At 37.3% G+C, this 27,625-nt stretch overlaps 3 protein-coding genes across 6 annotated transcripts in view; 2 read left to right on the forward strand and 1 right to left on the reverse strand.

Moving 5' to 3' along the window:
• The first annotated feature begins 9,739 nt into the window (after positions 1 to 9,739).
• Positions 9,740 to 12,138, forward strand: LOC128875760 (protein spindle-F). 3 transcript variants are annotated; one of them, XM_054121624.1, is made up of 5 exons: positions 9,742 to 10,626; positions 10,708 to 10,945; positions 11,047 to 11,138; positions 11,215 to 11,404; positions 11,486 to 12,138. In XM_054121624.1, exons 1-5 carry the CDS (start codon positions 10,396 to 10,398, stop codon positions 11,779 to 11,781), a joined length of 1,047 nt encoding a protein of 348 aa, XP_053977599.1. In that variant the 5' UTR covers positions 9,742 to 10,395; the 3' UTR covers positions 11,782 to 12,138. The 3 variants fall into 3 exon arrangements, with proteins under 3 accessions (XP_053977597.1, XP_053977599.1, XP_053977598.1); XM_054121622.1 differs by having other exon boundaries at positions 9,740 to 10,626; positions 11,215 to 12,138; XM_054121623.1 differs by having other exon boundaries at positions 10,486 to 10,626; positions 10,696 to 10,945; positions 11,215 to 12,138.
• LOC128875761 (39S ribosomal protein L32, mitochondrial) lies at positions 12,033 to 13,245 on the reverse strand. The gene is made up of 5 exons (XM_054121625.1): positions 13,097 to 13,245; positions 12,648 to 12,899; positions 12,409 to 12,551; positions 12,163 to 12,313; positions 12,033 to 12,090 (listed from the first exon to the last, which is right to left on the reverse strand). Exons 1-4 carry the CDS (start codon positions 13,185 to 13,187, stop codon positions 12,194 to 12,196), a joined length of 606 nt encoding a protein of 201 aa, XP_053977600.1. The 5' UTR covers positions 13,188 to 13,245; the 3' UTR covers positions 12,033 to 12,090; positions 12,163 to 12,193.
• Positions 13,246 to 13,586: 341 nt separating this feature from the next.
• The window catches only part of LOC128875759 (all trans-polyprenyl-diphosphate synthase PDSS1), a 43,184-nt gene continuing 29,145 nt past the window's right edge, over positions 13,587 to 27,625 (forward strand). Inside the window, exon 1 of one of the 2 annotated variants that reach the window (XM_054121619.1) lies at positions 13,587 to 13,855. In XM_054121619.1, the coding sequence (XP_053977594.1) occupies positions 13,700 to 13,855 (156 nt within the window). In that variant the 5' untranslated portion in view covers positions 13,587 to 13,699. The remainder of the gene's footprint in view (positions 13,856 to 27,625) is intronic. The other variant, XM_054121621.1, reaches the window with a different exon arrangement.

Raw genomic sequence — 27,625 nt, forward strand, 5'->3', positions numbered from 1 at the left:
ACCTAACTCCGTTTAATTTATTTTCTTAATACACACCAAGGATGGGCTCCAAAAATCACGAAGTTATCTATCGTTTAAATATTAATTCAATTAAAAAAAGAAAAACTTACTAATCTATTTACAATTAATCTAGAACTCACTTAAAACACATCATTTCTCTAATGATTTTAATCCTAACAGCGATTCGATCGTCTATCGTGTTTCCTCAGGCTTCAATCCCTTCCAGGAGCTTGAATCCGTTCATCACGGATTATCGAATCTCGTAATTTTATGTGCCTATTACGAGTTTCGTAAATCCGTAACCCGGATCGTTCGATCGTTTCCAGACTATGAAACGATTTTATGGAGTATCGGAGAAAGTTAGCGTCCTAGCTGGATTCCCAAAACTGTGTTAAATGTATGCGTTGCGAGGCACTAAAAGCAATTATTACCATTCCTGCGATCCGCGAGCAGGTTTACAGTGTTCGATCATGCTCTACGCGGTGAATCGTCGACCGAGAAATCCGAATATTCGAAGACTGACCGAATGACACGGAATCGTCTGGATCTTGTCAAGAATGGACAAAAGAATTCGACTTAAGTAGGTTCTGGTAGTTGTTTGTTCATGAGAACCGCTCTCCTTTCATCGCTCGCAGCAGTTTTACCCTACGGAGATTCCACAAATGTGGATAAATTCTCAAGGCATGTAACGACATAGAGAACGTCGATCGTAAAACAGTTTTTATGGGACAAGTATGGCTTTCATATTAACTTGTACCGTGGTTGAGTTGAGTAATTTCCGATCGAAGCTTGGAATGAACGTTTACGCAATTATTTATAGGCAGATTTTCTTGTCGGAATCAAATTACACGGTGGTTAATTAACACTTTTATTATAATAGGAAGAGATTGAGTAACACCTAGTGTGTATTTTTAAATTTGTTAATAATTTTAGATTTTCTTTTGTAACAGGACGGAATGACGCACGGGGTCCGTTTAAGTGGCCCGTTGTTAACGAAAGAAGTATGGCAGATACGAGGACCTCAAGTCCTGTAAAATTGAAGGACTTGGAGCCCAAGTGGGTCAAGTCCAAAATTTAATGCCGCTAAACGACATGCTCCGTGAGGAATTAAGTCCATAGACAACATTATGCACAAGGTGATTTCCGAAAGTATGTCACACCCTGAGTTAAGAGTGTACTCAATACCGAAAACAATCGATTTTTTATGCTAACGTGGTCGAGGTACTTCCTGTTAAGGAAGGTCGTTTACTAAAACAGGACATAAGATCATAGGGAAATATTTAAACATTAAAATAGTACGAACACTAACTAAAGTACTAAAATTTATAAATTTAACCTTCTTATAATTATAATTACTGTCAATTATAAAAAGAACAAAAATTTGATAATAACAAAAGAAATCGTACCTGAGGAGGTTAAGGATATAGAAATATAGAAATATAGGGATATGGATATCTGTAAATCTATAAATCTACAAATATAAATTACAGACTGTTACAGCGCCACCATAGACGACTACAACACCCACTCGTCAGAATTTACTCCTTTCCCATAACACTGAACTCCCAAATGAATGACAAAGGTGGATGATTCATTCTAAAGGATCCAAGACCAACAATGATACAAGGAAATTTTTACAGAACCATTTAAAACTGACTTTAACGTTGCAGAGATAAAAATAGTACTCGTTCTCGTTGATCTATTGGTTAGACGTAATTTCCTGGCCGCAGAAAGTCCATTCGTAGGTGCGCGCGTGTATCAAGTGCCCTTTCACGAGGAATGCGCTGGATAAAGTGCACGGGCGGAACTAGTTAGGCGTTGGAATTAGTTCGCAGGCTGGTTCGGCCGGTTCCCAACTGTTTCTCAGCTTCGAAAATGGGCGTTTACTACTTGTAACATTTCCCTGTACTTCGCAAATGAAATTATCGAAATAAATCTAAGAAGCAATATTATTTTTTAAACATAAAAATAACAAATATTTTGCGGAAACGATAAAATTGCCTCGACAAATGAGCAAACGAGTATTCTTTACCAACGATTCCCTGCACTTTGTCTTTACGCAACGTCTGATACCGTAGCGCAGGAAGTTATATAATTTTGGGGGCGAGCGTGATGCAATGGCGCCGTGCGAAACACAATTCTCAGAGGAATGATTGATAGCGGGCTACGTATGCTGTGTGTGCACACGAATATTGCCTCGTGCATGTACAAATAACGGTACAGTTATGTTTTATAACTACGATAAATCGCGGCTCGAATGCTCAATGCCGTCTTTATACGACCATCAAATATCAATCTTGCAATCCGTAATTTGTTTCGAACTTGGAATTGAAATGTAAAGTTTAGGATGTTACAACAGAATTTAGTTGATCTAAAAATAACGTATAAAGGATCGAAAATAGTAACGATTCGATGCACAAAGTATCGCTGATTAATTAAAATTTGAAACTGTCTAAAACGGAACAATCCTGTCGATCCTTCAACAAAACACAATTATAATTCTGTTTAGTAATTTGAAAATTATCAAACGAACGTACTAACTCACCCGAAGCTTAAGCTTCGTCTTTATCTTTCGACCAGCGTATTTCCAAAGACCTGAGAAAATATTCGTATGAATCTCGACCGAAATCTAAACTTTTCACCGGACGGTTCAACGCGTTGCGAGAGAGTTACCAGCGATTTTCGTAATGCTCATAGCCGATCCGCGAGCGGATAATCGCCTGGGATTCCGGTCTTTCGTGCGGATACGAAGTAATCGTGCTGCTATTGCGACTGTCTTTACCGGAGCAGTCGGCTGTGGTACCAGAGGGGTCAGTGATGCCACGAGCACTACCAGTTGTACCGTTTAATCTGTGTATTCGGCACGGCTGTTCGTTCTTCGTGGAACACAATACCCTGCCACGCACAACGCAATTATTCCCGCGTAAATAGACACATGCGAGTCGATTCAATTTTTTAAGATTGGGAACATATGGGGGAACAAATAACTTCGGAATGAATTCTCATTTCGAGTCACGAGGAGACCGTTAGGCTACCATGTATTGTCAGTACTGATACCTTTGTAGTTCGATGAGGCGAGGATTGTATTGTATTAGGTTGTCCTAAATGTTTCTTTCGTGAGTTGCATTCAATTATTTTGTGTGGCAGTGTTTATATAAATAGACAATCTAATTTCTTGGACATTGATGCTGTAACAGTAATGGAGCGAAATAATTGTACACAATTTTGTAATGTAACATAAAACATAAAATATTGTGTATGTATTAATTATTAATAAAAGGAAAGAAACTTTTGGGACAACCTAATATATTCTAAACAGTTACTTCTAAATTTTTAATCGTGAATTCCAAACTCTGCGGTGCTAAATTTTGGAAAAAAACCTAAAGATATATTTTTCTCCGTTTGAAGTCTATTTTTTAAAGCCTCCTATGCTCGAAAGAATCACTTATAAAATTCCTTCCTTACGATATACATGTATACATTCGATTTCAATCGAAAACTTTATTCCCAGCTCCTTATACCTATATGCATTCTAAATACAAATTTCGTATAAACTTTTCAGAGATAATAAGCTTCTTCCATGGATCTAAAGTATTCCATACAACAAACAGAGTCTCGGTAGTGCTGTAATTAATAACTAGACTGCAGATTTTATACATTTATGGCTTACAGTAATATATGGAAAACATGCAAAAAATATACATAACACGTGTTGAATATAATCCACGATTTATAATATTGTTTCGTCTTGCATAAGTGTACGTACCTTTATGTTTAGCATGTATATCATAAATTATTAGGTGGACCGGAAAGTAATGTCGTTTCTTTGACATTAAATTCAAACAAATTTTTTATAAATTTCTATTTTTAATTTATATTTGTAAAATCGCTCCCGTTATCAATAGCGTTTTGCCATCTAGTGTGCAAATTGTCAATGCCAGATCGATAAAAATCAATGAGCTGATGAACGATAAACAAGTATTTAAAATTGCAAAAACGACATTATTTTCCGTTTCAGCTAATAGTTTGTATTATAAATGCATAAAATCCGCAGTATCAGCACTTACAGCTAATTCATTAAATACACCACTGAATAACCATCAGAGATCTTTTATTCCTTGATAAACGTCACCTGTGTTCTTTTTAGTGCATTTCGAAACCCTGCTCTCCAGCTTAAACTTCCTCCCTCCCAAAGCGGCGAGGGGTTGGGAAACAGCAGGCGATATTAGGCAAATGATCGCTCTAAACGATGGCTGCCGTCCGTCGCGAAAGAACATCGGTTCGCGAGCGAAACAGCGGCCCGATTTGAAATTCAACCGACACCTCCACGCTCGATCGCTCGCGGAATAAATATTCGGCCTTATTCTTCCCCGTTCCTGTCCCCTTTTCTCCCTTCATCGCGGATCACCGGCCACCGATAGCCTGGTAACCCGCTTTCCGCGTTCCCGTGTCTTCGTCGACAATAAGTGCGATCATTTCTGCTCGTTATGGACTACGCGATCGACGGACGTAGTCGATTCCTCTCGAATGGGAGGAATTCTACGAACGATCATCCGAAAGGGAGTTCTATTTTCGGACCCACGATTGCTTCGCGAGAGTATTAGAAAAGTCCTGGGGCGAAGTAGGGTAAGTTTTTCATCTAGGTGCTACAGATTTATTTTTAACGAGGACAATTCATTACTGTCAAACGCGCTATATTTTTGAAACGAAAGGGAGACAATCGGGTTTTCGATGTAATTAATTCTCTATTCCATCAGTTGACACTAATGATTAAGCACGCCTTCCTTTCTGACTAGTTTCTAGGCAGTTTTCATGATTCTTTCTGCCAGCCAAAGTATTAGGTTGTCCCGAAACTTTCTTTCGTTTTATTAATAATTAATATATACACAATATTTTATGTTTTATGTTACATCACTGAATTCTGTACGATTCATTTCGCTTCATTATTGTTACAGCATCTATGTCTAAAAAATTAGATTGTCTATTTTGTCTAAACTTTTAGGACAACCTAATACTTGACATAAGCTCTCGATAGAAATCTATTTTCTGACCCAAAATAAACTAGTACCACCTCAAAGTTTCGTGTTAAATTATCCTAACAGAAAGAATTTTCTTAGTTTTTTCATTCTAAAAGTCTCTTTGATCTCTCTGCCTTCAAACAGACCAACGCCAAACCATGTGCCCCCCTGAATGAAACGTCTCCTGCCTCGAAAAAATTCGTTTCTCGTTCCAAGAATGAACCAGGTACCCGAGTGACCCGTTTTGAGGTGTCCCACCCCGTGTACGAATTGTATTTTAGAATTCCGAGAGCATTCAGTGTGCACGTACCGACAGGAAGGAACCTCCGCGTCCGCGGTCCCCTTCATCCCCAGTGATCGCGGTGCCAAGGTCGACCGGCGTGGATCACGCGCGATCCACGAGTTGAACGCACTCGATCCTTCGTCTCCGTCTCGTTCAACAAACGCTACCTGCCGAGTCGACGGCCAGCCGTGCACTGGACCGGGTCTATTTACCTGTGCTCACCTGGCCAGCGTGAATCCGCTGCTCGCCGCAGATGAGATGACCTGTTCCTTCCGGGTTCCTCGCGATCGCCACGGTCATCTTCTTCCGTTGACGATACTTCCATGAACCCATGAAGATTCGCAATACACACGTGAATTTTAATATTATTTATATCTCGATTATAATTGGCTATATAAATGTGTAAAGTATTGTGGGATAAAAATGGAGTTGCTCGCCAAAATTTATATCCTTGTAACGATTGGATATTTTAATATTAATGTTCTTATACATATAGCACCCATAATGATTATCGAGCCTTTCTCGTCATACTAATAAGTAAGAAATAAATTTCAACGACCTAAGGAAGACCCATTTATGAAAAGAAACTTGGAGACTGCAGTTTCCCCATTTCTGTAACGGAGATGAGCCTGTCCCTCATTGTTTCCGGATAATCGAGACGCTAATGCACCAATCAACGTCCCACGACCAAAGCACCTGTTTATCCCGTTAACCTCCTCGGTTCTAAACTTTTTCCTAGGCGTGAAAGAAATATCCTTGGCGTATGAGTCCTTTCAAGTTCATTAAATGTACCTGAATGAAATAATTCCGATGCATACATGAATTTAAATAATTTTTAATTCAATTTTAGTGATTCTTAGACTAAAATTTAGTAATGAATTTCTCCTCCTACTTCAGAAGACATAGGACCAAATTCGAGCACGTGACACGAACTGTTTGAAGCTATTAATTATTTCGCATTGCCATTAATTAATTCGTACTCAAAAATAATTTCACAAGTCACATGCGTCAGAAACCAGTCCTCCAATAGGTTAATACGGATATTTGCATTCCATTTCGCGGGAGAAAATATACTTTTCCCGCGTCGGGGCTCCAATTACTGGACTGTATCGCTTCCTGAATAGCAATTAATGCAGTAATAGCAACATTTTGTCGAGATATCGCAATTACCCGCGCACGGTTTAACGACCAACGACGAACGGATAATGGATTACGATGGATTATCGTACGTAACCGTTGCAGGTTGTTACACGCGTTACTCCTCAATGGTTTGGAAAGCGTTCGATCGAGTTTTTTTTTCGGAAGGTAGGGAGAAAGAGGGCTAGAAAAATATTGTGTCGCAAATTGCAGAAACAATGCGAAACACGAATAGATTGGATCGATTAAAAGTTCTCTTTCAACGATGCGTGAAATTTAGAAGTGATTATAGCGTGCGTTGTAAATCTTTGTTTAATTCGAAGATATTTATTTAACACTTTTATTCTGTATTAGATACAGTGGGTGTAGAATGTATTCGTACACCGATCAATTTACCAAAAAACTTTTCTGTGAAATTGTAGTTTCTTGACTCTTTTTTTATAATCAATGATATTTTACATATTCTCGGAAGTCTCTAAGGTAGATATAGTCCAAACAACATTTACTAATTAATATAATTTGTGAAATTAACAAAAAGATGCGAAAAGTGGGTAAAAGTATAGAAGCAATAAGTATTTGTACGATTCTTATGACGAACCATTTACAGTAGAGTTTGTAACGTAAACACATCAGTTTATTGCTCCGTACGAATTAGAAAACATCATATTTCCAGTACAGTACTTTTAAACGGTTGTGCGAATATTTATTGCTTCAACATTTCTATCGATTAATTGTTTCTTTTTCTTGTTAATTTCGCAACTTACATAAATAGGTATCTTTTTTTTTTGTAATGTATTTCTGTTCTAGAGATTTCCGAGAATACGTAGAATGTCATTGTTTATAAAAAATAAGTGAAGAAATCACAATTTTACATAGTTTTTTTGGAAATTAATCGGTGTACGAATACTTTCTAGACCCACTGTATCTGATGATTATAAGCATGGGAGATCCACTCTCACCGCCAGCCTCGCGAGATAACTGATCGGTCTCCTAAAAAAACGACAAAATAAATTCCGTTATGCGAGATATGAAGGAATTAAAACGTTTCTTGTTAGCTGTCTACAACATCCAGACTAGCCAACGTTGCTCGAGTGAAAGCGAAAGGTGTCCGACCAAGTATCCAGTATTTTTTAAGAAATGAGAAAAAAAAAAGGCGACGAAACGAACGGTTGAAAAACACATTAAAGGAGCTTTTACGGACATAGCGAATCATTCTCGTTGCATACAGGGAATCCCCCTTCAACCTTCAATTGTGAAGGAGAAATATTTGTTCGTAAGGTCGGGCAACGCTAAAATTGGGGCACGGCATTGTTTCTCTTTAAATTTATTCCAAAATACTGCGATTTATTGGAGGCACAACAAAGCGGCGCGGTACGCCGAATGAATTAACCAGATTCCATTTCGGATCTTATAGCGCAGTCGAACACGCCTATACGCGGCATAACAATGCGAGTTTTGCGTGGAAACGAGGTTAAAGAAAGGGGAATGCAAGTCGAATACCGAGAGAACCCCGACGCGTGCAAATTTCCGCCCCACCGAAGCAAACACTCATTCGTGTCTTCCTAGAAATGTTTATGATAAATAATATCACGCTGCTCTTTAACCGAATTAAGTTAAACTTATTAATGGATTTGTTGAGCTCTATATTAAGAAAATTCAACATAGACCTAACGTTTAGAGTAATAACGTAGAGTAATTCGTAATTCTATTCATTATCGTGTAAAAGATGTTGTAAATAGTTGCATTCAATCAAAATTATATTTGTTATAGAATCCTTTCTCGTTTTACAAGCTTATGTGAGACGTCAAAATTAAAAAACGTCCTTGTATTAAGAGAATAATTACAGACCATATCAATTTTAAAATGTGGGCGCTAAAATCGATAGCCATCTAGCGGTGAACAACCCGAACTAATTTATCGACCTTTGGTCAGCGCCTCTATCGGGAAAACGCTCAAGTTTGTCGAGAAATAATTCAATTTTGAACTACTAGATGGCGCCACAAGGTTCGAGTTACCGACTGTAGTTATTTGTATATTTTACCAATTGTAGTTATTTGTATATTTTACTTTTTTTTTGCATAAATACGAACTCTAATGTCGTGTCAATAATAATGCGCAATAATTTGAACATCTGTTCTTCGATTTATAAATTTGAACTTACATTTTTAACAAAGTAAAGTATATTACCATCATCTGTGATAGTCAATTTCTTTAAAGTTTCATTGCGTGAAATAAACGGCAGAAAACGCTGTCTTAGAGACATTGTAGTATATTAATACTTGTAGTAAAATTAGAAGTTTAATATTGAATGTAATAAAATAATTTAAATGAATATAACTTAATGTCGGTATTCATAACAAAGTGGTGGCATCTAGCGGATTGAATTTAGAATTATTCCTCAACAAACTTGGGCGTTTTCCCAAAGATGACGCAGTTTAGGTCTAAACATATACAGGGTGTCCAAAAATGTTGTAAAACCTTGAAAGGGGTGGTTGGGAGGGGTGATTTGAAACAATTTTTTCCTTAGCGAACATGTTGTCCGAGGCTTCATTAGGAATATATTAACGGAAAACTCTGACCAATCAGAGCGCGCGGATGCCGGTGGAGTGAAGGCTACGCACTAAGCGGCCGCGCTCATAGGCTACCGCGGCCGCTCCACCGGTATACGCGCGCTCTGATTGGTCAGTGTTTTCCGTTAATATCTCCTCAACGAAGCCTCGGACAACATTTTCGCTAAAGAAAAAGTTGTTTCAAATCACCACTACTTTGTGTATATAGGGTGTCCCAAAAATGTTGTAACATCTTGAAAGGGGTGGTTCGAGAGGTGATTTGAAACAACTTTTTCCTTAGCGAAAATGTTGTCCGAGGCTTCGTTGAGGAGATATTAACGGAAAACACTGACTAATCAGAGCACGCGTATACCGTTGGAGCGGCCGTGGTAGTAAAGGCTATGTGCTAAGCGGCCGCGCTTGTACGCGAACAAGCGACTCGACGTGCATCGAAGGCCATTGAGGCGCCCGCTTAGCTCGTAGCCTTCGCTACCGCGGCCGCTCCAACGGTATCCGTGCGCTCTGATTGGTTGACGTTTTCCGTTAATATCTCCTCAGCGAAACCTCGGACAACATTTTCGTTAAGGAAAAAGTTGTTTCAAATCACCTCCCCAACCACCCTTTTCAATGTGTTACAACATTTTTGGGACACCCTGTATACATAAATAACAATTAGAAACAAGACGTTTCTAAGAGAAAGTCACCAACTCTGGCACCAACCAAGCACTTCTACTTCGAGTAAGCGTTTTGGTTGGTGTTGAAATCAGTGATTTTCTTTTATAAATAAAACCACTTTGGCCAGTTATAAAAATAAATAGGGACTTTGAAAACATCCTATATAAATATAACGTAAGAGTGCGTCAATTACTTTCGTGATAGCATTTAAAAGGAACTGTCAGTTGTGTTGAGATTAAATGCACGTAACGCATTTCGTCATGTTTACCTTTTTCATAAATATAAACAAAATAGTGAAAGTATATTGCTGACTAATAATTATACAAATATTACGATACGGTTTCTCAACAAGGGGATTCACAAAAAATGCGTTGTTATATCGGGAATGATGGTCGTTGATCGATGCCTATGTTTATCAACTAATTTTAATGAACAGACGAAATTGCAGACGTAAAGATTTATTTACGAGCAATGATACTTTTCTGATAATACTAAACTACTAAAATATGTAACGATCTAACCTAATGTAAACATCTTATGAAAATTATTAATCTAATTATTTTTCATTGTGAAACACTTTTTTTACACTACATCTGTAATATTCCCTTCTCCGTGATGTAAATACATAACATTTACGTTTATTCCTTGTATATTATCTTAACTTATGCAGAAGATCGAAATTGCAATTATAACTTTAGTGACTGTTAAATTGTGTAACTGATACTGCTCTATTATGAGTGATATGGATCATTCAGAGAACTTGGATGACGATAAACATAGTTCATATTATGCATTACGAGTTGCATTAAAAACCATGAAAGAACGTTGTCGACAATTAGAAACAAGGTTAACTATCGTCGAAGAAGAAAATATGTGTTTGAAGATTGAATGTGCTAAAAATGAGTCTACAGCAATTGTGAAAGTCAATGATAATAATGAGAAAACTATTGTACAAAACTTAAAGGTTTATATATTTATATTAATGTGCAAAGTATTTGTACTTTACACTTTTATGCATTATACTTTAATACAGTTTGGTTGACAGGAAGAAGTAGAAGAGCTTACGAAACAGAAGTCTCAACTCACTCATCAAATTTTTATGGTAGCAGCAGAAAATCGCCAATTATGGAAAAGATTAACAAAATTAACAAGAACAAATAAATCATTAGGAAGCCAATTAACGAAAATCTCTGATACACTTAAACAACATTCTCCAGCTCAACCATCTGAGATTGTGTCCTATAATTTTGATGGTGTTTCTCATACCACAAAACAGGAAGATGGTAATGAACTGTTAACTACAAGTAATGATTTATACTTGATTATAGAATACCTACTAGATGTAACAAATGTATAAAACTTTACATTATATTTGTACTTTTAGGTGGAAGGGAACAGAGTTTAGAGGAAATATCATTAAGGCTTATAAATAGCATTATGTTAGAAAAGTCTGATCTTGAACAACAATATGCAGAGGTAAGTAAATAATACCATAATAAATCTATTAAATTTATAAGGCATGTGTACTTAGATTTCATTGTTATATAATTAGATGGTTGAACTACAAAACAATACTGAATTCAATTTACAAAATATTGGTTTCACTTACCCAGAGGATTCGGATACAGATTTGGAATTACTCAAACAACATGATGTTAGATTGACTCAAATGAGAAATACTTTATTAGCGCAACAAACTAAATTAAAAAGAGCACTGCAGCATTTTAAAAAAATGAAAGAAGGTAAGTACAATATAGCAAGCAAGTGTTTATTACCCACACAACGAAGTATTGTCAACCAAAATAGAAATATTAACTTTACAGGAGCTATGTGTAATATTTGTCGCATGAACGCAAATAAAAAAATGTGCCAAACAGGCACACAATTTGATTCTGATGAAAGTTTTAAAGAACATGGCGCAACTCAAACCAGCCTACAAACGTCGAGTTTATGTTTAGACAAATGTTCCAACTCCACGGATAATACAGAACAAGTCAATAGAATTTGTCCATTATGTGGATTATTTTATGGGAAAGCTACTTTGTTTATAGAATTTCATGAACATGTGTTAAGTCACTTTAGTAAAGACGCATCAAGCAGTTTTGAAATTGTTCACTAATAATTGTTGAAGATACGGGTACTTGTTATGATTTTGTAATTTCAATTTCTTTGCAAATTTTGCATATATGCTATTTTAAAAACAGATAGGACATATAAATAGTATACATATTATCTGAAAGTGGGGTAACTAGGCCAGGGTTAGAAGTGTTATCGATTACTGAATTTTATAAGCTATTGATCTAAATAGTATTTACGGGTAGCAAATAATCATCATACATGGAAATGCAATTTGAATAAAGAGAGTTAATATACAAATAGTGAATACGATTGTTTATGAAAACAGAGAAGTACAATATTGTGAAGTTACCTGCAATTGTAATAGTAAATTTAAACAATATATCAATTATTCTTTTAAGTTTATTTAATACAAACAAAATACCTTGCCAATGTAAAACCTTCTTGATATTTATTTAAGGCAAATCTTTAGTTTTTACATCTTCTGAGTCAGATGGTTCTTTTGCTGTAGATTGTAGTAAATTCTGATTAAACCATTCAGGTCTTTTCTTAGGTAATTCAACGATTCTTTGTTTCTGTATCAAAATGATTATGCATTATATATCAGACATACATATTAGTTTCTGTGTCAAGTACACATTATAATTAATAGTATAAGTAAATTGAGTACCTTCCAAAACTCGTCTGACATATGTTTTTTTTCTCCTTCATATAATACAACAATGTTTTCCTCTACTGGCTGTAATCCCAATTCATTTTTTATAACTTCTTGAATTTCCATTGTTTCCTTTTTTACTATTTCATAGCAATATCCTATACAAATTTGAAAAAACGTAAATTGATATATTCAATGTTCATTACTCATTTATGTAAATATTTTAATATTTAAAATCATATTAGATGTTTTACCGCAAAGAGTGCCAGCCTCGTAATCATGACCACATTTTCTGCACATTAAAATATTAGTTTTGGGAACATGCGGCTTCCAATTATATTCAGGATAACCGAATTTTCTGTTAAGTCGTTTTTCAACAGATCGACGGCATTTAGGTACAGCCCATAAAAATCCATCGTTCAAAATATCTTTTAAAGATCGTTTAGAACCATTACTAGGCTGTACTTGATTCATCACATGGTTACAATCGATTGCACACAATCCTCCTGAATGAAGGTAAATAATATTTTATGACTATAGCGTTAAATATAAAATATTTGACAATTGCTTATAATTAATTTCAATTTATCATAATCTTCAGAGGTTAGGAAAGTTAACAATATAAAATCTCTTATTTTTAAAGTGTAATTACACAATCACAATTATAATATACGTTACACATAAGTAACGTTATTGTTTTTACCTGGTGGGAAACCTCGACCAAGAATAATATCAATTGCTTGCTCAAATGTTTTAAAAGCACGAGATAACCTACTCATAAGACCGCTCGCCATGTTTAAAGGCTAGCATAGATCAGTGTGTGTACATATACAACAAAACACAGATAGAATAGCACGTGAGATTAAGGATGATTCCCATTTATGCAGTAATTTCTAAACAATTCTGCCCTGTCATTATATATTACTCTCGTTGAAATCATACTCTACAATAGATGATAAAAGGTTTATTTTAAATTATACGAAAGTACATATAGGGATTAATAAGAAGTCTGTAAAATGTAACAAAGTTTGAATGACAAAATTATGACACACATTTTACATTAGATGTCGCTAACAATCGATTTATTTAGCGTTCCTTCGAGATAATACTTTCTTCGTAAATTATTCGATGGCCAAAGTCTTGAATTATTTTGAATACAGCTCCGATTAATGCCGTGCACAGCAGTTGTGTTTACAAGTGGGGAAGGGAAAAGTGGGTGGGGGAGTGATTTTGAAGTATCGGTGGGGACTAGCGGAACTCGAAAGTCTCCACGAGTCGTGTGACTCGCCTCACTACAGTTTTCGCTATGGCGTGTATAGGGTCGAGTAGGCTCTGTGCCCGTGCAGAGAAATTGTGCCAGTTCGGACATTTCGCCCAATTACGAAGGAAAGTTTCAACGACATGTGTCAAGTCACGACCCAGAATCGACCAGCAGACCAGTGCTTTGGTTCAACATTGTCAGGTACGTTAATTTCGTTTTACAGTGTAGTTGCCAATGCACAAGGAAATCTTATCTACGGTCAACATAGCTTTGTCGCTGTATTCACAAATTATTTCTGAGCTTACAGAGCATAGGTACTTTACAACACGCCCATAAATTCTTTCTATTTCATTCATCTTTGATGGAATATCGCGAATCATCCGCATGTTGTTGCCGACATAACCTACATTCGCTTCAAGTTTAAGAATCTTTTTTCGCTATTAATCATTTGGTTTACCGTGTCGATTCCCGCAAGGATTTCGAAAAAAGAGTATAAAATAATCCGTCAGTGTTGATAAAATGTGTAAAATAGACGATTGTATCCGACTTTGTAGACTTAGTAAATTACATAATGTCGGCTCTGTGTGTCTGAATGTACGTGTCGGTAACTTGAGTTACTGTATCGAGGAAATTTAGTGTGATATATTGAACGTACAAAGACTATTTTTGTTATGTACATGCGCGTGTTGCAATTCTAATGACAGATCCACGTGACAATGAATGGAAAGTCACTCGTGTAAAAGACCGTCAGTAAAGTTTGCGTGAAACCACGTTTTTGTGCGGTCGAACTGTCAGCTGTTCCTAGCAGACGACCTAGTTGGCGTCTGCTACAGACGTAGTTCATATTAACACCTATAAAACAGCATCACGTTAAAAATGTTAACAATTTCTTAGCGAAAGTATTTTCTAAAATCAATATTTTAATTATTATTAACTGTGTTCGTTGTAATATTGGATGATAGTACTTGGAATATTATTTAAACTTTCTATTGACTGGGCAAGCGACGCTTGACCGCTGCACGCATGCGCAGCGAACGAATTTGAATCCATTTTATACATCATGTGTAATATCTATTAAAGTAAATTCTCAATCTTTTCAAATTCGACAATTGTATATGTATACACGGTATTTCAAAATTAGTAATTTTATTATATATAACATATGTTTGTACATGTATTTCATTTACGTGTGTATATTTATGAAAATATGCAATCTAAAATCTAGATCTGTTTTAAAAAATTCATAACTTTGCAAATATTTTCATTTAACTGTTATAAAGATGTAATATCCTTTTCATAGTGTATTATATACTTTTCTACAAAGTAAAATAGAAGTTCTTATAAATGCACAATGAGATTTGCATGTTCTTTTTTTTCGATTAACCTTGTGCTACGAAGTCCCCGTTTACAAATAGAGCAAATAAATATATCAACGAAGAAAAAAGAAACGAAGTAATTGTTTCGGATACATATTCCGAACAGAGCCTACTCTGTTATAGAATATTAACCTCTCGCCAACAGTTTCTAATTCCATCTGAATTTCTAAGCACCTTAATGGCCTCTAACGAAAGTTTTCCATAAATTGTTCGACGAACATCCAAACGAATTGCACGACTTTCACTGCTGGAAAGTGACACGGAGACCGGATTTTGAAATCTTCTTTCGATAGCTCGCGATTCGCTGACGCTGACGTTCGGCACATCGACGGACGGCTAATCGTCCTTAGTTATTACGCAAGTCTTAGGTAAACGATGGCTCGCTGGACAGGGCGTTGCTTGAGCGGAGATTCTGTTTCTCTATTTTTACGCCGACGATAGTCAATATTATCGGTAAGAGCGAGAAACCGGTCGCTGAGGGCAACGCGACGAATTTCAAGTCTCGCTTCTCGTAAGTAGGCTAACTGGCCCGTGAGATATCCTTCTTCGAGCATGGTTAGCCCATGGAATCCACGCTCTTGACTTTCTCGGCTCGTTCAGCTGTGCCCCGCGTGTATAGATCTCTTACACACGGATTCACCTACGAATCGAGACCCACTATAGAGCATCTACGTTTTCTACGATTTTCTACAATTTATCACTGGGTTTCGCACTCTTCAGGATACCTTCTCACGTCTTTTAAAAAAAAAAAAAGGAACTGAGATAAAAATAATCGTGATTTTATTGTGTCCTGAAGAAGGTTTAGAACCAGCTACAAATATCTTCCTTGTTAATGGAAATGTAAGGTCATTAACATCGTCTGTTTGCAACTTCCTTGTTACAATCATCGCTCTCCTTGAGTGACTTCAATGCTTGGTAATGGTATCATTGTCAGACGCAGATCGTGAACTTGGATACAAAGCGCAAGGAAGAAAGAAATGGCGCCTAAATTAATTGGCGCATTAATTCCTAATTATGTCATATTTCTAACAATGTCCTTTTTATTAAATTTTAGTCTATAATCTTTGGTGTTACGTTTTTGTTCCTCCTACTTTTATGATCATTGCGTTTTTATAACCCATGCTAGAGCTCCGATTTTGTGCAAAAAATGCCGACTTGTCATTGAAACTGTCTGAAACTGATTGTTAATGCAAATATAAGGTCATTAACATCGTCGATTTGCAAGTTCTGTTTCATAGTCGTCCGTCTCCATAACTCGCGTACAATAAGGAAGATTTCCTTCATTGACGCACGGCGTTTGTGCTTTTGGCATGTCAATTCTCGCCAACGTTCCACGTGCGTACGCACGCATAGGAATGCGTGAATAGTTTTACAATTGCGATTGTTGTTAAATTACTGCGCACTGTACTCGACGAGCCGGTGCGCGAATTAACATAGGAAACTCTCCAGTTTCGTTTCAGAAACCATAGAACGTGCACTTTCGATACCAAATCAACCACGAAATGATGGGACACCCGATGTATTTGGTGATTAGGAATAAAATGTTCACTTTCGATGTAAAAGACGATGACCTTTGTAAATCTTGCACACCTATAAACTTACTGAGGGATAAAAACATACATTATACCACAAGTTCGTATTCATATTTAACAAAAAGTACATGGAAATTTTCTTTCTAAGAAAAGATCGTAGAAAAGGTGATTACATTTTTTCACAACATTTGAATATTTATTTGAATAGGAGAACAAGTAGCACAAACATGTAAGACGACCCAGTATTTATTCAAAGTCTTTTTACTCCCTTTTGTGAGTTTTACGAGCAAGACACGATCACGTACCTGTAATTCGAATGTACTACTCTGTGCTTTTATCGAGTACTCTGACCAGCCATCTAGCTGTTTCTTTCAATACCACATCCGGTTACTTGTTTTTGATGTTTCGTTGAATGTGCTTCGCTCAAGGCTGTTGCAATTAAGAATACTTGCTTTTCCGGATGAACGTGGCACGTTTTCTCGTCCAAAAAATATTTTATATATATGTATATTACTTTCACTGATAATAGTTATATCGCTCTCGCGGTTAGCTCATCGCAAATGACCGCGAACATGCGCTCCTGACATTTACGAACCTTCACTTCGTGAGTTTTTACAGTTTAACCTTTAACTGGTTTTATACTCGTGTACAATTTTTTTTCCGGAGCGTAGATTCGATCGTTACCATCTTTCAATTCTTATTCGTGCACTGTATTAAACAAAAAGTTAAATTTTAAGCGCGTAAAGAGCATTTCTTTTCGTTTAGTTAAGAAAGTAGTAGCAATGACTCAAAGGTTAAATTTATTTAAAATATTCTCTAAGATAGTTTTACCATAGACTCGAAAATGGCCGGATTGTGTCATTTCGGTATGTTTGCATATTCAACGATTGAAAATTATTTAATCCGTTTGCCATTTTGAAACGCTTTCTCTTTTTCAAAGTTACGTAAGACGAGCGCTGTATTAAATAATGTTTTACACAAGAATTCTATTTTCAATCAAGTTTAATTCTTAATATTCGGCGAATTCCTTATACTCGAGTACTTGGTTACAAAATATTAAGAAAATTATAGAATTCTCTGTTGTTTAATATACAATTTGTTCAATTTTTGGAACATATCATACCGTTGGTCGTTCTAGATTCTTTTTATATTTATTTCCACGTTATTGCAACGCAAGAATTTCTTATCTATTCTACTCTATTAATTATAAACAAGTCCCAGAACAAAAGAGTATACTTGAATATATCGCTCAAGATAGTTACATCTAATACAAGTTTCTGATATAAATAAAAACACAGTAACTTTTCATTCACGATTGTTAATCGTAACGGACAGTGTTGCTCAATGGAGATTAATCGACGTCCACGCGAACGGTCAATTACTAGGACAGTCGTCAATTATGTTATAAGTGGAGATATTATAATCACACGTGTATTGGAATATTGATATATAATCAGGTGTCCAGGTGTCTCAAGTACGACGACTCTTTCTATGTTTCCAAAGGACAAAAAAGCGACGAAGCACGCACAAAAAATCGATCAGAGATCGCTTAGGGCAGTGTTTCTCAAACAGCGGTCCTCTGGGGGCTCTACGAAGAGAACCTAGACGAAATAGAAACTTTTTTCAAATCAATGCAACAATTGTTTACACCTCGTTACATTTGGATTGTCTATTATTTTTGGTTAGTCGATTGATAAAAATTGTTTTTCATTTGCAACATATTCATCACTTTCTATTCCACTTCTGTTAAAAAATCTTTCGTTTGCGATAGGATAATTTTATCTTTTCATGAATTAATGAAAATTTGCTCATTCAGTCAGAAATTAAGTTTTATTATTAAATAAATTCTGAGAAGACCCACACGAGAATGGTATAATTGTTCACGGTTATTTGTTTGCATAGCGAACAGTGTAAATTAAACATTGTGAACATTCCACCAGATTCTACTGATTCCAGCAACAGGTGTCTTTTCATTGAGAGGCCCATAGTTTGAGATACACTGACCAAAAGGCTACTGACATACCTCAACCTAGATTCTACAGTTTTATATTCCTCGGCGCGCGATCGATCCTAGGATCGATCGAGGCTGCTCATGGCGAACGAAATGATCGACGTGCATCGTGCACGGTGATCGTTTCGCAAGTACCACAAATTATTGCGAGAACACAGTCGTCGAACCAGAATGCTGGTTCGGTTTCGAGAAGATCGCGTTTCGTCGTCACTTCGCCTGGCTTAGGTCACTCGTGCGGTAAGAGGACTTCAAATATTGTACTTATAAACTCAATTCCGAATAGAGTAAACCGTGTTTCGATACACTGTGTCTTCAACATTTCTCAAAAAAATAAAAAAAATAAAAAAATAGTAAGGAATAATAAAGATTCTATCCCACAAATTGTGAAACTAATCGCAACGGTACCAAAATTAGCGCAAATCCTAATTGAGAAACACATGACGAGACAGGATGGTACATCTAAAAATTGTTCAACGGTTGCATCATTTTTGTTGGATTTTCGCGATATTTGGTAAACGTCCAAATACTTTCGTAGACCTATGTACGTACTATTACAGATCGCCACTCGCGGTGACGTCGGTGTACAATATACTAGGCGAAAGGAAATAGCTCGAGAAATATGATTCTGTTTTCACTTGTAGAAAAGTTTCTTCAGTTGCGTTACACGTTACATAAATTAAGGAAGCGATGAGAGAAGCTTTCCAGACTTGTTTTCAGCTTTACTTTCATCGAGATTAAGAAGCTAGAACAAGGACAAGCAATTAAATCAATTTTAAGTAATTAGGCTTAATGTAGTTATCGAATAGCTGCTGAATACAATTCTTTCCGAGATGCGGTGCAAGATTCTATATATTGTTTAGAGATTACGCGCACTATTCTCATTTAATCTGGATATTCTCTCGAAAGGTTCCCAGAAGCCTGTGAGGCCTAATTGAAAAGCCCGGACGGACGTAATTAGCGGTTTTCAACGTTGCAGAGCGTCGTCAAAAATAGAAATCGTCCTATCGATGGTTACTCTATCATTTATGCTCAATTACTTTCAAGGCTCGTCGAAAAGGGCGTCTCTTAAACGCTATGAATACGCATTTTCGCAAATGTGTAACGAGGACATCGGAGAGTAGTAAACGTCTGGTCGAAAAAAAAGGTCTCGATTCATGTAATCTATACGTAGTCGGTTTTTTAGTTAACGCAGAACACCGAATTACTTTTCTACATCGTCGGTTACGCAATCGGGTTTTTTCGTCGGCGAGCGTAAAATTCGCGGTATAGAAACAATACACACAACGTGCGAAACAGTGTGAAATTAAAGTCATCGATTTACTAGCTCCTCGAGACTTCTGCACCGTTTAACACACCTTTCCCTTCTTGTTTTTGCTCGAGACGCGGTGTAGGCGACGAAGAGATCAACGTCCACTGCGTCTGCACGAGTGACGTCCACGTCTCTTAGATAACTGCCGGACGAACATTATCAAATTGCTCGTTGGTGTACAACAGAGTTGGATTACCCCTGAGGTTTCTTTTTTTTGTGTGTTAAGGTGAAACATCGTTTCGAGGGACTATGAATGAAACAATCACCTTTCGGTCGATTATCAATGCTGAATAATTTTAGTAACTGGAAACATTGTGCTGCCTACTTTTCAAGATATAAATATTGACTACTTTGAAACATGGATACACGAAGGAATAAAAGTTAATTATAATACATTGCGTACTTATAGCGAATAGTCTCAGCCTTGAGTATTGCCGGCACTACAGTGCAGGCGTTGAACTCACTCGCTGCCGCATATTTTAAATTCGATCAGTACTTGATATCCTCGAGCATGTTAAACGCGCCTTTCATATCGATAAGATAAATTCAACAATTTTCATTAATTAAATATCGAACAAGAAATGTTTCCTGAAAATTGAAAAACTCCTTTGTTTTTACCATGACATAATAATCGTCGATTAAATATCTCTGTATTCGCCATGTTATACCCAGAAATACGTGCTTTCGAAATATTGCTCGAAGGACTCTGCAATCATGATCACTAACCTCGTCACTTGCAATTGCATGATCAATAATCTATCCAATGAGGTAGAATAATATACAGTTGCTAACCAAACGGTTTGGATTAACTCGTCACATCTTGTATAGGCAAGCTTCGCGCTGTTCAGTCTTCTTTATCATTCGATCAATAATCTACGTAATGAAGGGTAATTGCCCGAACGCTAGAAATAGAGAATCGATATGGTGTTGGATAAGAGTAATTTGAGAGACGATAGAAGTCTCTTTAATGAAATTCTGATTCACTGACCAACAATGTACGATGATTGCTCGGCGAGGCCATCAGTGAAATGTTGGGTAGCGAGAATTATTTACTGTAGATCGTCATTCGCGATCGAGGTGTAATTTACATGAACGTAAGCTTTGAGGTTGACCTATGGGTAGGGGCATAATTGAAGAGAACGGCCGCGATGTGCAGAGGAACGTGACACTGCTTCTCTACTCGTCTGCGAGAAACCGGTATTAATGTTACAGTAATCGAGTTAAAGGACCTGATCGAGTCATAATTAATGTCTCCCGACGTTAATTCCATGCGAAAACGTTTAAGAATCGATACGAGATTACTAAATCAATTGAATAATTAGCAGCCGGAACTTGCTAACTAATTTTCTCTGATACCTTCTAATTAATCGATAACTGGTTACTCGTAACTCTCTAATAAGGTTACAGTTCCTTTACTAGAAAATTTACTAATTAGGGATGAATTATTTCGATTAAAATAAATCGAAATTCAAATTGATATCGACATGTGCCATCTATCAGTTGTGTGACTGCATTGCTTGCCTTATTACTGAGAAATATATTTGCACATATTTTTTTTATCACTTTGACGATTACTTACTTCCATGTCACTTTATATACAATAAGTCAAAAATTGAATGTACACGTATGCGCTGATATCTCTGAAGAAGTTAAGGGCAACTCCCGTTTTGCAAAATGTGCTCGTATCGAATTCAGTCCTCTTCGAACAGCAAAATAATATAATCACTCTACAGGCGTGTTACCCGTCCAAAAAATCTTCGGTCTACCGTTACGAGGATATTAGTGTCGAAAAGAGATCGGTACGTGATAGGTTCTCCATTCAGGGAGTGTTTGTGAATCATCCACGGGTTCGTAGTGCGTCAATTGAAACGTTGGCTGCATGAATGAACACGGTTGTCTCTGATTTCGTTGTCGCGCGTCGCGAATGATGAAGCTGACAAACCACGACGCGTAACGCTGGCATATCAATCAGACGCACGCGGCATTGTCGAGATTGTTAAATACTGTTATGGTATGCGCCTATCTTCCGAGGATCGATTAACTGTGCGATTTTTACATAACGCGCACGATGCAATTGCGTTCCCCTGGTGCATCATTATTCTCCGTACGAGTCGTTGGTGTTATTTTTTTTCGCTTAAGAAATCGAGCAAGCATCTCGAGGTGGCGTCAGATCTCTTGTAGAGTCTCTTCAGGTAGGTGTCTCCTGAATTCTATGAATTTATGAATAATTCTTCGAGTTCTCTATCAACCATCGCTGTTATACTCCAATTCTACCTCTTAAACTACAGTGGATGATCGAATCATATTTTATCTTGTCGATGGAACTCTCGTACAAATGAGCCGTTCATTTCATAAATTGATTAACTCCATAAAACAAAAAGTTGACAAATGCGATGAAATAATGTACATTATTTTTTTAAATTCCCTTTATAATATAAATTAAAATAAATATTGGAAAAAGTTCTTTTCGGGAAAGTTATTACAAATATAAAAAGTTATGACTGTACCGAGTGCTTTGGCACTTAAATTCAAGATTTTTCAAAAAGTGGAGTTAATCTATAAAATATTGATAAACATACATACCTTTTTTTTTTAATTCCGAAAGCTTTAATACTCGTGATAATATATCGTTAGAAATATAACAGTATGTTTTGCAATAAATGAGATATCATCGTAAGCGTGCTCTCAGTTCCCTTATTAACCAATCATTGAATAAATGGCTTTCCATTCGTGGAATAATTTCGCCGCCAAGAAATCGCGAGATTCTTTCGCGCCGTCTTTCACATCGCTCCTGAATAATTTTATCGCCAATAACGGACAACCAGTCGGGCTATCTGATCGATTTTTTTTATTGCCACAAACAACGGTCATTCATTCCAACCTTATGCAATCGAGTCTGCCAAAATTCGCCACTCATCTTGGTTCCAATATCCCACGAACATAACGGGAGGATAATGGCATGATCGTGTCGAGATTACGAAGGGTCCTCAACGATCAACAATCGTTCGGATTCTTTAAAATCGTACGATGAGAACGCTCGAATCGACAGTCTCATTCAATAGGCGTCTCTGCGACATTTCAGCATCCCATTGACCGCATAGAAATAGTCTTCGAACGTTTTTTGAAGGTTCCGTGATCCTTATTTTAGATCCTCCGTGACTTGTTCGATCCGAGGAGTTCAGGTCGTGCACCTCCTGCACCCGTAATCTGGAACCAGAATCCCAATTTTCGTTTTCTTTTTTTCACATCGCAAAAACTTAACATATTTCATTTATACGAGAACGTAAAAAACAAACTCACAAGCTTCTTCACAGTAGATTTTGTATACGACACGGATATTATAGCATCTTAATGATGCGACACGTCTAATATATAAATTTGATTGCAATTTTTTGCACGGTCTCGTGATTTAGGATGTCTGGCGGGTTCCAGGGCAAAGAAGGATTCTTGGAAATTCAAGTGATCCAATCGAATGGACAAAAAAGGAATCAATGAACTTTGCGGAAGAGGTGGAGATAGTGTACACGTGTTTCTCTTAATCTAATCTTCATTTCCGGCCACACTTAACTGCACCGTATCTCAGTTTATTAACGCAGAGATCAACATTTTCTATTGTCTTCTTAAATGTTCTCTTAATATTTGTACCTATTTAAAAATGATTTAAAAATGATTTAAAAATGATTTAAAAATGATTTGGTTGAAATAGTATTTGGATTTTAATATTCTGGTTATGTTGGAATAGCATTGCCAAGAGATTTGTGTGAGAGTCAATCCTGTCCTTATGTCTAATGTTAATTTTTATTACGTTAATTTTTTCAAAGGGGTTATTAATTAAACGTATCTTTTACAGTATATGAACCGTTCATTCTACAAATCGATTAACTCCATGAAACAAAGAGTTGAGAAATACGATGAAATGGCCTCTGAAATAAATTATTTATTATTTAATGGCCAACAAATTTTGTCGTTTAGTGACGTTAATCTTTATCATTCATGGAAGCTGTTATAAATGTAAAAAGTTATGACTATACCAAATGCTTGGAGAATTAAATTTAAGATTTTTGGAAAAGTGGAGTCAATCGATTTGTGTAGTGAACGACTGATATATCGATACTTATGTCTACAACGATGCCTGTAGAGGTTAACGGAGACGACGACCATCAGGATCCTCCAAGTCTCGGAGGACTCTCCGACTGGTCATCGTCTTTTGTTCGGCGCTCGGCCACGCTTCCGTCAGCCTGAAAAAGAAAAACTGCTCCTCCTTGATATCGTCCAGTCCTACCCCCGCAGACTCTTCCGCATTTTTTTGAAATGCAAAACGCCGGCAAGTGATCCGTTCGGTATACAGAGGCGTTGAAGGAGACGCCGCATCGCGCATACGCGATCGACGACGAATTCTCATTCGTAGTCGTACAGTGACATGCCATCCAAGGTCCAAGGTGTTCTCTGTCACGTCCTGTCTCGTCAATTCGTGCGGTATGTCCAGAAATACCATTCCTTCAAGGGCTGTGTGGGAGGGACGAGAGGGAAAGATGAACTCCCCGAGTGGTTGGCTAGAAGGATCGCAAGGCTCCCCTTCGGTTTATCACCTCGATTAATTCCGCAGGTGGTTGTTCGCATTCCGTGGATGCGTTTCCCGACGTGATTCCCCGAGTGCTGTTTTTCCCCACGAGCGCGAATCTGCGACATTTTGATATTCCGATGGTAAAACTCCTCTTGGCAGACCTCGTCACGTTCCTTGGGAAATAAAAACGAGACTGGACTGGCTTGTCTGTTATTGTAACGCTTTTGTTAGCCGATTTTTGCGATGGAACGTGGGATTTGCGAAATAGGTAGAGGGGTGCTCCTAACGCGATCCGAATTCTTAGGTTATCGGTGCTGTTTTAGTCAATCATTCACGATTGGGTTCCGGTATCACCGTACTGGCAATTTTTTAACCCATTCACTGTCAAGCAAATTTAAAGCGTTTCGCCTTGGCCGCCAAGATTTAATACAAATGTGTAATGCGGTTTATTATTTTGATGATAAAAAGTGGTATTAAATTTGTTATCTTAAAAAGAAAATTTACGATCTTCTTTTGCCAGGAGTTCGTGACTCAAAAAGATATAAAATTATCTCTTGAATAATTGCAATCAACTGGAACTAAGAGACGTCTCGTAGTTGGCAGTGAATGGGTTAACTCTTTGTGGCACGCGATTATAAAAGAAAAATAAAATTCAAGCTACGCAGAAATGCAATGTCAACAACTTCCTAACGGGTTTTGACTTGTATACATTTCATAATATTGTCTGATAGATGAAAAACTTTAAATAAAATAGTAAAGCTAAGCAAAAGATGGGATAGTTTTTAACCCACCTAACTTCAAAGAGTCAATGGTCCCCCATTCCTGAAGTAGAACCATGGAACGTCTTCGAATTTAGGTAGAGAATTCGTGTCTTATTTCCGGATCACGTTGTACAGTGCAACGACTGCACCGAAGAAACAGCGTATCGTTCCTTCCTGTGGCCACTATGAAACGGAGCGGTTTCTCCGACGCGGCAATGGCGTGCAGATGCCCTCGATACCCAAATCCGAATCATGGTAAAAGTTGAATATGATTACGTGCCGCGTACCCACGTTCGACTATCTAATAACTCGCCTCTGTTTAAGTTTTTGGCGCCACTAGATAAACCCTGAAATATTCCAAATAAAACATGAAAGAATGAAATATTAAAAAAAAAAAAACAACGAAGACGTACATCGTGTATTAATTTTTATCTTCCGTCGAACAAAGTTGAACAAACGTATAAAAATTCGCTGCTATCATCTAATAGCGCAGTGATAATGTGCGAACATAAGAAAATTTAGATGCATCAATGACGCAAAAAGCGGATGTTCCTCTTGATAACCTACTTCCAGCAACATCGATGCATTCACTTTCCTTGCGCGTGTCTTCGCACACATTATCATCCCGTAACTTTCATTTTTGGAGTATCATACACTTCCCACAGTTAATGTTTCGAACATCAGACAGGGCGATCCAACAGCGCAAAGGAAGCACCCGTTTGCTCGTGCAAATAAATTCGATTCCTCGTTCTGCATCTATTTCGGGAGCCACTCGGATATTTTCGACGCACAGAATGAACGTGTCGAGTAATCGTGAAACGGTAAAATCGGATTCCGTGTAACCGAGGTCCCGCCTCGTTTGTATATGTTCGTTACGTTCGCGAATGAATTAAATCCGCGCGACTGGAATATTGAATTTGAATTTCTCGCTGAAAACCGCCGGGCGCGCGTTATTTCCTAGCCTCTTCGACTTCTTCGTGAAAGGGGATTTCTTCTGATATGCCAAGGTCGTCGGAAGTTTATTCATAGCCGTATGTGTGTGCGTCAATTTCGACACGTACGCCGCTTTCCCGTGCCGTGTCCCTTCTCGTGGCGTTTGTAAATGTGTTGAAAGTGTCGCGGAAGTAGTAGAATCCGATAAAGATCGGACATATGTTAGTTTACCATTACTACTGGAATCTTTCGTTCGCCACCTCACTCATTAAACACCTTTGTGTTCTCGCTTTAGACGTTCCCAGCATTATTTGCTGCGATGACAGGTGAATAATTGAATCACGCGAGCTCTCTTCGAAATATAAGCTATATAAATTGAAGCTTGCGAATATTCCAGCATTCGTTTCGTGAGGTTTTTTGATTCAAATGTACGTCTTCGATATTAGAAATCTATAATAATAAAAGTAAAATAAATCGTACTATTAAATTAAGTCGGAGTAAATGCAATTTTTTGAAAGATAATTGTATCGTGAAATCTGTTTAGAATTTTTACATTCATTTTAAGAGGACTATTGGATTACAGTTTCTTAAATGGCGTTTAATTGGCAAGACACGAGGAAGGATAATCACCGACACAAAATATACGAATACGTTCTTTGCTCTTGATATGATCTTTATAATCTTCGCACTTGTTGCTTGTAAATCCTTACTCAGTCACGGTGGATTAGGCGTTCGTGTCACATCATGGAGATTATATTCCTAGTTGAAAAGACATTAAAATGCAACAGACCACTCGAGTTTCTGTTTTTTCTACCGTTTTTAAAAACAAGAAACTTGCTTCAAGAGCTCATAAACGAAACGTTTATGGACGTATCAAGCCTAATTTATTGATGTAATGTCTCCCAGCCGTCCGCGAGGAAGCATTTTCATTCCCCATAAATAAACACCAAGCTATTAAACCATAGTCAAACATTAATTAACAGAACATGAAGATCAAGCCAATTTTCGTTTCGATCGATCACTATTAGACTATTTCTGTTTTGTCACCTTTATTGTATCGTGTGCTGGAATATTTTCATAATTTCTCGGAGAAATGCTTGTTAACCCCATGGTGTAAAAAGAGCCATCGAGTTTCTTGACGACACTCTTCGGATTCCTCTCGAGCACTCGTTACCATTTATCTTCCTCCCTCCTTGGAGCTGCATGAAACTTTCTTTCCACCTATCCACGGGGCCCCCCACCGAGATGCACCTTTCCTCAGACGTATTGTCAGAAAAGCAATGATCGAAACCCCGACATAAGGCTGGTCAGAGACCTTTCTGCCCTAGTGAGACCAGAATTTCGGGTCAAGGATGTCGACAGTCGGCCCTTTCGGTGAATGGAACACCTGTGACCCCCTTTGTCCCGCGCTTTGGCATTTCACTTTCCTTCTCCCGAGTTTATGCGTGTCAAAAACACGTTTCTGGTTCGCGTACACTTTCTTTC

This window comes from Hylaeus volcanicus, chromosome 4, assembly GCF_026283585.1.
Source record: "Hylaeus volcanicus isolate JK05 chromosome 4, UHH_iyHylVolc1.0_haploid, whole genome shotgun sequence".
Classification (NCBI taxonomy): Eukaryota; Metazoa; Arthropoda; class Insecta; order Hymenoptera; family Colletidae; genus Hylaeus; species Hylaeus volcanicus.